At 45.1% G+C, this 14,587-nt stretch overlaps 1 protein-coding gene across 1 annotated transcript in view; it reads left to right on the plus strand.

The window, feature by feature from the left end:
* Positions 1-14,587, plus strand: part of HYDIN (HYDIN axonemal central pair apparatus protein) — a 2,443,906-nt gene that overhangs the window by 784,836 nt on the left and 1,644,483 nt on the right. The window contains exon 29 of the mRNA XM_030205004.1: positions 6,187-6,500. Coding sequence (XP_030060864.1) covers positions 6,187-6,500 — 314 coding nt within the window. The remainder of the gene's footprint in view (positions 1-6,186; positions 6,501-14,587) is intronic.

Here is a 14,587-nt window from a genome sequence, read left to right on the forward strand (position 1 = left end):
AACCTCAGAGGGCAGCTGGGCCATTGGGCATATGAACTCCAGGTCACCACCTCACCACTCTCCCAGTTTGGGACACTCTTTGTCTGGTTTCTCCTCAGAGGCCTGTCTGATATGGGTAGCCCTTCAGCATAGCCCTCTGAGTCATTGAAACACGGAAGCCCCTCCACCACTACAAGGTGGTGTCCCTTCGGAGGGGGTCAGTCACTGTTTAATGCATGTTCATTAGCAAAAAGCCATTTACACATTTGCTATGATTGTATATTTTTTTAGCAAAGGTAATCAATAGAAATAAAACAAAATAAAATATGGAAAAGAAAATAAGATGATACCTTTTTTATTGGACATATCTTAATACATTTCTTGATTAGCTTTCAAAGGTTGCCCTTCTTCGTTTAGCAAAGGTAGCAACCATTTTTATTTTTTGTGTCCTCTTTTTTTTTTTTTTTTTGTCCTACCCCATGCCCTACAGCCGTGACCTTGGAGAAGGGAGTGGTAAGGGATACTCAGGTCTGGGTTTTTCTCCCTGCCCCCCTCCCTGTCTTAGGCTTGCCTAGTAGTGGAGGCACCACAGCACCCATCAGCCTTGTATATCAGGATATTAACACATTTTGTATAAAGTGGAGATACAGACCTTTCATAGTCCAAACCTTGTAATAAAAATTGCAAAAGCTTAGTTCAAAACATAAAACTTAGTCCAACACATAACTTAGTCTAAACCTTTACACAAATGAAAGAGTCCCCTTTGCAGGCCCTAGTCCTCAGTGAGGGTGGCATCGCTCCTCAGTGAGCCTCTGGAGCAGGCCCACTATTGTGATCAGGATCTGACATTGGGCTCCCAGCTCATGTACCAAGTCCTTGTGCAAAGCAGAGCCATAGTGCATGAGCTAGAGGTGAGGCTCAGCCTGGCTGGACCCAGCAGCAGGCATTGGGTCTGTGGCAGTGGCAGCCACCGCAGGTTGGGCGACTGTCGCTGTTGGGGGAGGGTTCACCTTCTCCTCCTTCCATGCCTTCTCAGGCCCTTACTGGTCCTGGCCCGAGTCAGGGCTGCTGGACCGGGGATGCTGGCTGGATCGGGGATGATGGCTGGGGATACTGGCTGACCTGAGGGTGCTGGCTGGCCTGGGGATGCTGGCTGGCCCGAGGATTCTGGTTGGTCTAGGGCTGCTGGCTGGTCTGCAGCTGGAGGGTGCCCTGTGTGTGTAAAAGATTTGAACTTTAACTCAGCACATCCTGCATGGCTTGCTAAGTGGTGGAGTTGGCTATCGGGAGGGAAAGAGGTGTGGGCAATAGTGGTTACCTGGGGGATATCTCTGAGGTGTGTGGCATCAATGAGATGACATAGCAGGGAAACCTGGAGGGCAGTCTGGCAATGGGCACTCAGGATGTTTTGGCAGTACTGTGTTCTTTGTCAGATGTGTGTTTGGTGTAGTGGTTAGGGCTGTGGTACGTGAATACAAAAGTTGTGGCTTCAGTTCCCACTATGGGGGTTTGTGGTAGCCCTCTTATTACCCCTGCTGTAGCTACAGCAATGTTCTAGGTAGGTGTATGTTCCACTCGGAGCCTTTTTGTATTGGTGGTTGGTGGAGGGTGAGCAAGGGGATTCCCCAACCCCCTTCCTTTCCATGTCATCTAAGGTTGGGGTTGGGTGCAACACATATGGGGATGAATGTTAAAATCCCCAAGAATGAGGGAAGGAGATGAAGGTTCAAGAAAGAAGGAAAGCCAGGCATCAAAGTCATTGAGAAAGGAAGAAAGGGACTTATCATGGGGTCGATAAATGACTGCTACTCGGAGAGGCAGAGGAGCAAATAGACGGATGGAGTGGACTTCGAAGGAAGAAATACAGTGAGACTGAGGTGGAAGAAGAGGTTGAAATCTACAAGAGGGTGAAAGTAGTAGCCCGACACCACCTCCGCGGCCAACTGGGCGAGGAGTATGGGAGAAAAGATAACCTCCATGGCATAGGGCCGCGACTGAAGCAGAGTCTTCAGGGTAAAGCGAAGTTTTAGTTAGGGCAAGCAGATGGAGAGTGCGAGAGATAAAGAGGTCATGGATGTAGGAAAGTTTGTTACAGACAGAGCGGGCATTCCACTGAGCGCAAGAGAAAGGCAGGGAAGAAAGGGGGGAGGAGAGGAACAAAAATTAGATTGGAGATATCATGGTATGACCTGCACAAATAGGATGAGAGCTGATGTGGAGGACCAGGATTGGGATTAATGTCCCCAGTGGAGAGCAGGAGAAGGAGCAAGAGAGTACGGAGAAGAGTAGGAGAGGTAAGACAGCAGTGACAAAGGCGAGATGTACTCAGATAGAAAGGAGATGGATGAATGGAAGGAAAGAAATGTTGAAGGTTGAGAGCTGAGAAAAAGGAAGAGGAAAAAAGAGATGGTGAGATGATGAATACAGAGGGTGGACAATGTGTTCCTGCAGTGTACAGTGGTTTCAGATGGAGAAACAGATTAGGAAGGGACAGTACCAAGAAGAAAAAGTGTACTGGAGCCATAAGTAGTAACTGAGAGAAAAATAAATGTAAAGAGAAAATGCCCTGTGCGCGGCACCTGGAGCAGAGGCCCTGATCGGAGTGAACTTGGGAGTCACCCCGAAGTTTTAATTTTTAGTGCTGGGGATGTATTTGGGGGGCATAGAGTAGGTGTGCCCTGTGCTAATCAGTGCAGCTACATTGCCACGTGCCAACCGAATAACACGTAGCGCATGAGCCTTTACCACCTACAAAATAGGTGTCAGTAAGGGCTCGTGCGCTAATAGCCATGTGCTAATGAGGAAATTAGCGCATGGCCATTAATAGGAAAAATGGAAAATGCGGCCATTTTACAGGCGCACTAAAGGTGGCCTGAACGCGTAGAGAAACCCACGCACTAGTCATAGTGCAGGCCACTTGTTAGTGCAGCTTAGTAAAAGGGCCCCTTAGGCTGTTAAATAGAGCACAAATTTCAGAGTCTAAAGGGGTCTTTTACTAAGGTGTGCTAGCATTTGTAACAGGTGCTAAACACTGAGACGCCCATATGGGTGTCTCAGTGTTTAGCACCAGCTGAATTTTAGTGCAAGCTAAAAATGCTAGCACACCTTAGTAAAAGACCCCTTAACTTAGGAGCTTAAATTTAGGAGTCTAGCTTTTTTTGAATATCAGCCCATTTTGTTTTGTTGTTTGTTTCTTTAAAAAAATTTTTTTATTTCATTTGTGTTTAATTTCAATTTGTTAATATGAAATAAAACAGTAAAACAATAAGGAATTCTATGGAGGTAATTTGATAAAGGGTTTTTTTTGCATCTAAAATCCTTTTTACTTATATAAAGGAGCTTTTATAAAAGGGGTTACGCATGGTGGCAAGAAAATGCATAATTTTATGCATCCTGCATGTAGGCAAGTTCAGGGGCAGAGTTTAGAGTGTGAGCAGATAAATATGTATTTAAATCATGTTTATTGAGTGAAAACCATAGAAAATACACAATTAAACAGATCCATACAACAAATCACCTACTGTAAGAAACAGTTTCCACAGAGGAAGAGACAAGCAGAATACACACTCAAAATTTTGAATTCAGAACACCCCCAAACCCCAGCCCCCATTCCTCCTACTCCCATCTCCGGAAAAGGTTTGTTTGTGGATTAATACCTTTCAAATATTTGAACATCTGTATCATGTCACCCCTGTTTTCCTTTCCTCCAAGGTATACATGTTCAGGTCGGCAAGTCTCTCCTCGTACGGTTTGCAACGCATATCCCATACCATTTTTGTAGCTCTTCTTTGCACCGCTTCCAGTCTTTTTACATCTTTAGCAAGATATGGCCTCCAAAACTGAACACAATACTCCAAGTGGGGCCTCACCAACAAATTTTAGAGGGGCATCAACACCTCCTTTCTTCTGCTGGTTATACCCCTCTCTATGCACCCTAGCATCCTTATGGCCACGGCTGTTGCCTTGTCACATTGTTTCTTCACCTTCATATCCTCAGACACCAACACCCCAAGGTCTCTGTCCTGAGTCGAGCTTACTAATCTCTCTCCTCCCCTCCATCTGCAACATTTCATCATTATAATACCTTTCAAAGTTTAAAAGCTACATGGACTAGCCTTCTAGTAATAATAATAATAATAATAGCTGTTGATGTTATTAATCCATCTTATAAAGTTATTTACGTATCAGATATGAGCAATGCTGAATGCACATTTATTTATTAGTCGCACAATCCCAAAGTACTTGGCGGTGAACAAATCAACATACGTAATAAAAGTATACAAAATAAAACAGAACAAAATACTTATACACATAAAGGGTCAAATTAAATATATGGTACCTGAAAAATCGGTGCTGAAAAACCACACGTTTAGCACTATTCTATAAACTATGCCTAAAGTTAGGTGCACTTTACAGAATATGCACGTGCCATTTTTGCGTCTAAAATCTAGGCGCATCCATTTAGGCCACCTAAAACCAAGCCTAAATACCTTCGCCTAACTTAGGCGCAGATCGGGTATATTCCAGAACAGTGCACATGGGGGTCCTTTTACAAAGGCACACTGAAAAATGGCTTGCGGTAGTGTAGGTGCAGGTTTTGGGCATGCGCCCATCCATTTTTCAGCGTGCCTGAAAAAAGAGCCATTTTTTTATTTTTCCTGAAAATGGATGTGCTGCAAAATCAAAATTGCTGCACGCCCATTTTGGGTCTGCGACCTTACCACCAGCCATTGACCTAGCGGTAAAGCCTCATGCGGTAACAGGGTGGTAATGACCTACGCGCGCCAAATGCCACTTGGTGCATGTCCAATACATGCGTCTGAAAATAAAAATTATTTTTTGGACGAGTGTATCGGATGTGCGCTAAAAATGAAATTACCGCAAGAGCCACACGGTAGCCGGAGGGTAACTCTATTTTGGCATACGTTGGGCAAATGTAGAGCCTTAAGCAGCTTAGTAAAAGGGCCCCGTAGTTTTTTGGAATGTGTGCTTAAATTCTAATTAAAGCTAATGAGTGCCACTAATTGGTTAAGTACCAATTATCGGCACTGATTGGCTTGTTAATCAGTTTACCTGTGTGTGCAATTTGGCCGAATGGCCAAATTAGTGCACACAACTTAAGGCGCCATATATAGAATTTAGGGGAAAATGTGCAATCATATCTGATTTCTTGTTGCAAAAGCTATAACCTGTTCTGTATTGCTGCTTAAATGTGTGTCTGCAATAAAACTGTAAAATATATTGTAACAATCAAAGGGGCTCTGTACTACGGTGCACTAAGCCCCTAACACAGGCTTAGTGCTCAGATAAAGGCAATATTTCTTTTCTATTTCTTTTTGGAAAAAGCGTGGAATGGACATAGAAGCATCATCCAGCTAGTGAGCTCACATTATCACATGCTAACTAATTAACACAGACTTAGGGCACCTTTTACCAAATGATGGTAGAAGGGAGTCTGTGGTGGCATTGGCACACAGGTTTGCTGCGTGCTAAGGACCCCTTGTACCATCAATGGTAGAAGGCATTTTTTTCTGGAAGGAAGTGAAAGGGGGTTAAGCTGAGGCATTGGCACATGGCCATTTCCTGGGGGAGCCCTTACTACCTTCTAATTAGGAGGCGATAGGGGCTCTGGCAGTGACTGGGCAGTGCACTGGGCACACCTTCTGCACTAGAAAATACAAAAGTATTTTCTAATGCCATAATAGCCAAATGCCAGAAGCCAGAACTACTACCGGGCTCCTGACTAAGCCCAGCAGTAGGGACCAATTTGGCACGCAGCGGTATGGCTACCGTTGCTTCGTAAAAGAGCCCCTTAATGCGGGAGCATTTCTTGCTTCCTAACTAGGAAACAGTAAGTGTTCCAGCTTTAATATTTTTGCCAGTCCCGCACACTAATTGAAAAATGAATATGAGACAAGCACAAATTTGAAAAAACAAAAGCCCTATTTTACAGCACAGTAAAAATGGATGTAAAAATCCTACATTAAGACACACAAAGCCTATTTTATACTGCAGCTTAGTAAAAGGGCTCCAAAGTGATTTGACTTCTATTGTGTAATCAGATTTGTGAATGGGATTAGAACTGCATTATGGCCCCTTAATTCTTTAATTAAGACTTTAGGCAGCCTAAGTTTGTGTATAATGATAAGCATTAAAGGACATGATTTCAGACTTTTGAAGCATTAACTTTATTTTATGTTTATTTAGCCTATTAAACTGCGGGTTGGTGAGGAGACAGAAATATCTATCAGATTCAATCCAAATTTCTTAAGTGATATGAACTGTCGGGTGGCAGAGGATATGCTGACCATACAGTATGTAGAGCACCCACAGAAGGAATTTGTGATCCTTTATGGAGAGGTGCACTTCCCCAGCTTGGACTTCCAGAGCACCAAGGTGGACTTTGGTTGTATTCTGAATGATACAGAGGTGATACAGTACGTACAGATGACCAACAACAGCCTACTTCCTGTTAAGTATCGCTGGTCCTTTTTGACGAATGACTGGGAAAACCAAATCAGGTATGCAAAGCATCGAAATATGTTTCTCTTCTTTCTTGTTTTCTCCTGAATTTTACTTTTCATTCCTATTAAAAAAATTAACTGTTGTAGAAATATATAGCATTATTTGTTTCATTTTCTTGTGTGATTTTCTTCTCAGTTTCACTTTTCTTTCATAATTAAAAAAAACAAAAAACAATCTGCAGTTGGAAATATATAGTATTTAACAATGCCCATATGTTCTTACTTTCAACAAGCAGGAGGATTTGAAAGGAGAAGTGGCATCCTCCTAAATTGAACCTCAATTTAATGCAGAATTCTGTAGTTAGTAGACTTGTGGGGATAACAATGTCAAAATAAATAACTGGGCTGATATTAAATGCATATTTATGTACTCTCCAGCAGATGAGGATAATGTAAATTATTTACCTAAACAGTTAAAAAATTATATAGATAATATTGGACCATTTAAATTACTATAAATGGATGACTTTAAATTGTTACTTTTTGCGTCTAGCATTCATTTCCGTATTACATATTGTAATACACAATCCTCATTTACTTTGTTATTACTACTTAATGTATACTACCCTGCATCACTTTTTGTACTGTTAATTATAATAAGTTTGCTAGCCTCTTTGCACCTGATCTATTGGGATAATGTGGGCTATAAAATAAATAAATAAGATAAATATATATAACTATATATCATTGTGGGCCAAGTTAGGGATGGGGGCAGAGGTGGCTCTAAAAATACATTCCCCAATATTCAAAGCTATTTAACCGGCCAGATATGACTGCTGACTGGTTAAATAGCATATCGGCACCTAACTGCTAATATTCAGCAGGAGATAACCAGTTATCTCTGCTGAATATTGCTGGGTAGTGTCTAGCACATAACCGGCTATATCGCATGACTTATCCAGTTAGGTGTCAATATTCAGCGCCTAACCGGATGAGTTTAGCGGTCAAATAGGGCTGTATAAATAGCTGCCCTATCTTTAACTTCTATAAAATTAACCACTTAGTGCTGAATATCGGCATGACCGTTTAACCTTTTAGCGGTTACCCCCCCCCCCCCCCAGATATTCAATGATAGTTGCTGGAAATGGTCCGGCATTGAATATCCAGGTTTAATAATAACCTAAGATGGCCGCTACCTAGGGGTCATGGAGCAGCCAGCTCCGAGGATCCCAGATCGAGAGACTAGCAAAGAACTTGCTGGAGGGGCACCAAACGACCCACGACCGGTTGGACCCAAACCAGACCGAAGGCAGACGGGTCCCGGGTGAAGTTGGTGACCCCGTGACCTCCCCTAGTGGGCCGGAAGACCTCGTGGCCAGGCGTGGACGAGACCCCAGGCCCCAGGCTTCCTGAGGGCTCAGGACAGACCACTAGGCCCGGGACAGGCCACCGGGCCAAGGAGCAAAGAATCGAACAGGCCGCACCGGAGCGCAGAGAGATCGGTGGAGATCCCAACTGATCCTCTCCATGAATGAGAAGAATGAGACACGGGCAACTTCTCACCTCCGACGAACTCCAAGCGGGGAGCCCACGTGTTGAAGGGTCCGAGATTGGCTGAGACAGCCTACTGACCTCCCAAGGACGGAGCTGGGGGCACCTCGGAGGACCGACTGCGACCCTTCCGACCCCAGGGCAGCTCCAGCGTGCGTTCCGTGGCGAGGAGGCACCACACGGCCAGACCCCAAGCACCTGACTGCCCACCGACTGCGTCGCTGCGGACCCAGAGAGATCGGGCGAAGGGAGATGGAGCCAGAGAGGTCGGCACTCGTGGGACTGGTCCGAGTGGCGTCGCACTGCCGGCGCCATCGGCACAGGGGCATACCTGCTCAATTGAAACAGCTTAGACTTGCTACAAACGGACCAACAACAACGAACGACAACGTGGATCAAGCAACTCTGAGATCTTCTTGCCTTGCGTTGAGTGTACGGTAATGACGGCTGCACAGGGAGGGAGGGGTGGAAACAGAGATTAACCAAAAGACTAGAATGGACTAGACAGGCTAACTTCCACTCCAGTCTATTAAACCTCCTTGATGGTGACTTGAGTGTATAGCAATGACGGTTGCGCGGGAGAAAGGAAACAGAGACTAACCAAAAATTACTAGACAGTCTTACTTTCACTCCAGTCTATTAAACGAGGGATTTGGATAGCAACCTGACCTGACGATTGAGCTGAGGACCGCTGCAACAGACCACCGACTCGGACTCCATCCCCCCAGGGGAGCATCGTCTAGGTCGGCTTTCTTCCCTCTTCACGCGAAATACAGCATGAAAGCTTCATGAGCAGGAGCATCTGAATTTCTACCTTCCTACTTCTTTCTATGGAATACGCGTGAGCGATACCTAATTTAAATAAGTTGATTGCGTTATCCCGAACTTCTGCTTGATGTATGTTGAAAGACTCTCTTCAAATGCTCTAATTGCTCTAAAAGCTTCATCTAAATGCTTTAATTGCTTTATATGCTTTTATAGCGTGTTTGACTCCCTTTAAATGACTAAATGATTCAGAAAGACGATTGGCTATGTTCCCTGGATTTAAAGGATGCTTATACTCACATCCCGATACTGCCAGCTCACAGACAGTATCTCCGATTCCGTCTGGGGACACGTCACTTTCAGTATTGTGTGCTGACCTTTGGGCTCGCCCCTGCACCACGGGTATTCACGAAGTGTCTCATGGTGGTTGCGGCGTACCTACGCAAGCTGGGGGTGCACGTGTTCCCGTATCTTGACAATTGGCTGGTGAAGATCACCTCAGAGGCAGGAGCTCTTCCGCCCATGCAGTGCACTATTCAACTTCTGGAGCTGCTGGGGTTTGTGATAAATTACCCGAAGTCCCATCTCCAGCCAGTCCAATCTCTGGAATTCATAGGAGCTCTGCTGAATTCACAGACGGCTCAGGCCTATCTTCCCGAGACGAGAGCTCAGGATCTTCTGTCCATCGCTTCCCAGACCAGAGTGTCTCAGCAGATCACAGCTCAGCAGATGTTGAGACTCCTGGGCCATATGGCCTCTACAGTCCATGTGACTCCCATGGCTCGTCTTCACATGAGATCAGCTCATTGGACCCTAGCTTCACAGTGGTGCCAAGCCACCGGGAATCTAGAAGATGTCATCCGCCTGTCCATCAGTTGCCGCAATTCGCTGCGCTGGTGGACAATTCGGACCAATTTGACCCTGGGACGCCCATTCCAAATTCCTCAGCCCACAAAAGTGCTGACGACGGATGCATCTCGCCTAGGGTGGGGAGCTCATGTCGATGGGTTCCACACCCCTCCAGGAACAAGATCTTCAGATTAACCTCCTGGAGCAACGAGCGGTCTGGAATGCACTGAAGGCCTTCAGGGATCGGCTGTCCTACCAAATTATCCAAATTCGGACAGACAATCAGGTTGCAATGTATTACATCAACAAGCAGGGGCACCAGATCTTGCCCTCTGTGTCAGGAAGCCATCAGGATGTGGCATTGGGCACGCCAGTATGGCATGCTTCTCCAAGCCACATACCTGGCAGGTGTAAACAACAGTTTGGCCGACAGGCTGAGCAGAGTCATGCAACTGCACGAGTGGTCGCTCCATTCCAGAGTGGTACGCAAGATCTTCCGAGAGTGGGGCACTCCCTCGGTGGACCTTTTCGCCTCCCAGACCAATCACAAGCTGCCTCTGTTCTGTTCCAGACTTCGGGCACACGGCAGACTGGCGTTGGATGCCTTTCTCCTCCATTGGGGGACGGGCCTCCTGTACGCTTATCCTTCCATACCTTTGGTGGGGAAGACCTTACTGAAGCTCAAGCAAGACCCCGTGGCACCATGATTCTGATCGCGCCCTTTTAGCCCCGTCAGATCTGGTTCCCTCTTCTTCTGGAGTTCTCCTACGAAGAACCGTGGAGATTGGAGTGTTTTCCGACTCTCATTTCGCAGAACGACGGAGCGCTTCTGCACCCCAACCTTCAGTCTCTGGCTCTCACGGCCTGGATGTTGAGGGCGTAGATTTTGCTTCATTGGGTCTGTCTGAGGGAGTCTCCCGTGTCTTGTTTGCCTCTAGAAAGGATTCCACTAAAAAGAGTTACTTTTTCAAGTGGAGGAGGTTTGTCGTTTGGTGTGAGAGCAAGGCCCTAGAACCTCGTTCTTGTCCTGCACAGAACCTGCTTGAATACCTTCTACACTTATCAGAGTCTGGTCTCAAGACCAACTCAGTAAGGAATCACCTTAGTGCAATTAGTGCTTACCATTATCATGTAGAGGGTAAAGCCATCTCTGGAGAGCCTTTAGTCCGATTCATGAGAGGCTTGCTTTTGTCAAAGCCCCCTGTCAAGCCTCCTGCAGTGTCATGGGATCTCAACGTCGTCCTCACCCAGCTGATGAAACCTCCTTTTGAGCCACTGAATTCATGCCATCTGAAGTACTTGACCTGGAAGGTCATTTTCTTGGTGGCAGTTACTTCAGCTCGTAGAGTCAGTGAGCTTCAAGCCCTGGTAGCTCATGCTCCTTATACCAAATTTCATCATAACAGAGTAGTACTCCGCATTCATCCTAAGTTCCTGCCAAAGGTGGTGTCGGAGTTCCATCTTAACCAGTCAATTGTCTTGCCAACATTCTTTCCCAGACCACATACCCGCCCTGCTGAACGTCAGTTGCACACATTGGACTGCAAGCGAGCGTTGGCCTTCTATCTGGAGCGGACACAGCCCACAGACAGTCCGCCCAATTGTTTATTTCTTTCGACCCCAATAGGAAGGGGGTCGCTGTCGGGAAACGCACCATCTCCAATTGGCTAGCAGATTGCATTTCCTTCACTTACGCCCAGGCTGGGCTGACTCTTGAGGGTCATGTCACGGCTCATAGTGTTAGAGCCATGGCAGCGTCAGTGGCCCACTTGAAGTCAGCCACTATTGAAGAGATTTGCAAGGCTGCAACGTGGTCATCGGTCCACACATTCACATCACATGACTGCCTCCAGCAGGATACCCGACGCGACAGTCGGTTCGGGCAGTCGGTGCTGCAGAATCTGTTTGGGGTTTGAATCCAACTCCACCCTCCAGGACCCGATTTTATTCTGTTCAGGCTGCACTCTCAGTTAGTTGTTCTTCGTAGGTCAATTCCTGTTATGCCCTCGCCGTTGCGAGGTTCAATTGACCTGGGTTCTTGTTTTGAGTGAGCCTGAGAGCTAGGGATACCCCAGTCGTGAGAACAAGCAGCCTGCTTGTTTTCGGAGAAAGCAAATGATACATACCTGTAGCAGGTGTTCTCTGAGGACAGCAGGCTGATTGTTCTCACCTACCCTCCCTCCTCCCCTTTGGAGTTGCGTTTTTACTCATTCCTTTGCTTGTCATTCAACTGAGTGGGAACGGTCGCGCATGGGCGGGAAGACGGCCGCGCATGCGCGGTGGGCGTGCCCTGCGTGCGGGACTCCCCCGCGAAGTTTTCTTCCGGTTGGTGGGGGCTGCCGTGGACGTCAACCCAGTCGTGAGAACAATCAGCCTGCTGTCCTCGGAGAACACCTGCTACAGGTATGTATCATTCGTTATATTCCAATTTATTACTCAGGAACCTTCATGCTATACCATTATGTACTCTTCATTACCATATAAGTAAGCAATGGTATATATATATATATACACACACACACGCCATGATCCATTCCATATATGTTATGTTCCATGTATGTATACTCCGGTTTGAGGGGCTGCCATGGACGTCAACCCAGTCGTGAGAACACTCAGCCTGCTGTCCTCGGAGAACACCTGCTACAGGTATGTATCATTCGCTTTACCCACAATACACACACCCTGCATACAACATATGCACTACTCACCAGAACAAAAGCATAACAACCAACTAAAAGGAAAAATAAACATATATGGAAACAACCAAAAGAAAGGGAAGGAAGGACATAATAAAACTAGATACCAAGAAAGCAGGCAACTAATAAAAATTAATACATCTACGTCCCGAACCGAACCGAACCCTACCATTCAATCCAAATGGGATACGTAAATGCCAGATCTGTGGTAAACAAAATGCTGACTATAACCGACTGGATTACTACAGATAACCTTGACTTCCTATTCATCACAGAGACCTGGATACACGACCTTAAAGACCCTATCATCTTAGAATTATGCCCACCAGGATACAAAATTACCCATTGGACAAGAAATGGTAAAAGAGGAGGAGGAATAGCCATAATTTACAAATCTGAATTCACAGTCACAAACACAGCTGAATCCATACTGCCACAACTCGAAATTGCCTCAATAAGAATCAATAACCCTAAATTGCAGGAACAACGTAACGCATTTATACTTTATAGACCACCAGGCAACTGGCAAGACTCCTAACACACTTCATGGACTTTATCTCGAACACCTGTATCTCTTCCTCAAACCTCATCATAATAGGAGATATCAACTTACACCTTGAAGATATCACCATAACAAGTACCCAAGAATGCAAAGAGTTCCTACAACTATGGGATCTCCAAGAACCAAATTCGCAACCTACTCACACCAAAGGAAACACATTAGATATCATCACACACAAATTTGATCACAATTTAAACCTTATATTAACAGATACTATATGGACACCTGTACTGTGGTCAGACCATTATAAAGCACATATTACCCTCCTATGGAGAATGAATGGCACAACTAACAAACAAACACGAAAAACTTACACCACGAGAGGAAAAATAGATCCGGTAAATTTCTGGCAACAGATCTACCACAACGGTTGGACAATAAAGGCAGACACAATCCAATTCCTCTCAGAATGGGATAACAGATGCAAATCAATACTAGACAACATTGCCCCAATCCAAATCAGAACTTCGCACAGAAAGAACTCAATTCCATGGGTCAATGAAGAACTGAAAAAACTCAAAACACAAGTTAGGAAATTAGAACGTGCGTGGAACAAAAAGAAAGACGATCCCACACTCAACGCTTGGAAACAACTCCGAAGGAAATATAATTATACCATAAGACAATCCAAAAGTCTATACTACAAAACTGAAATTGGACCAAATTATAAAGACATACACAAACTCTTCCAAATCGTGAATAAACTGTTAGACACTACACCAGTCACGAATAACAGCAACGACACACCAGGAGCTGACGACCTGTGAGGTACTTCAAGGAGAAAATCATACAACTGCAACTCAAAATACCTGTTAGCCCCATCGAATACAGTACACTCCTAGACTGCCTAGACCCAGACCCCGGAGTATACCCAGCAGACAGGATTTGGACTGAATTTGAAATATTATCAGAAGATCTCATCTCACAAATGCTTAAAAGATTTGCCGAATCTCACTGCAAATTAGATATATGCCCAAATAATCTTATGAAATTGGCCCCTCAACAATTCATAACAGACCTAACGAACCACGTGAACTGTATGCTACAAAACGGACTCTTCCCGAGGGAGAAAGGAAACATTTTACTCACCCCCATACCTAAAGATGCAAAGAAAAATGCCAATGAATTAACTAACTATAGACCAGTAGCATCCATTCCCTTAATTACCAAAATAACAGAAGGAATGGTGATCAAACAACTCACAGAGTATCTATACAAGTTCAAAATACTACACGACTCCAGTCAGGATTTCTCTCTAATCACAGTACTGAAACTGTACTAGTTACGCTTATGACCAAATTCAAACAAATGATAGCAACCGGCAAAAACATACTACTTCTACAATTCGACATGTCAAGCGCCTTTGACATGGTTGATCATGGAATATTATTACACATCCTCGAATACTTCGGCATCGGAGGCAGAGTTCTCAATTGGTTCAAGGGGTTCCTAACTACACACTCATATCAAGTGACAGCAAATTCGACTACATCAGCCACATGGATACCTGAATGCGGAGTTCCACAGGGGTCCCCCCTCTCACCGACCATATTCAACCTAATGATGACACCCTTGGCCAAACTACTATCGAACCAAAACCTCAACCCATACATATACGCTGATGATGTAACGATCTTCATATCATTCAAACAAGACCTAAGTGAAATCTCCAACGAAATCAACCAAAGTCTACATATCATGCATTCCTGGGCAGATGCTTT

The sequence above is a fragment of the Microcaecilia unicolor genome, chromosome 5 (assembly GCF_901765095.1).
Source record: "Microcaecilia unicolor chromosome 5, aMicUni1.1, whole genome shotgun sequence".
Classification (NCBI taxonomy): domain Eukaryota; kingdom Metazoa; phylum Chordata; class Amphibia; order Gymnophiona; family Siphonopidae; genus Microcaecilia; species Microcaecilia unicolor.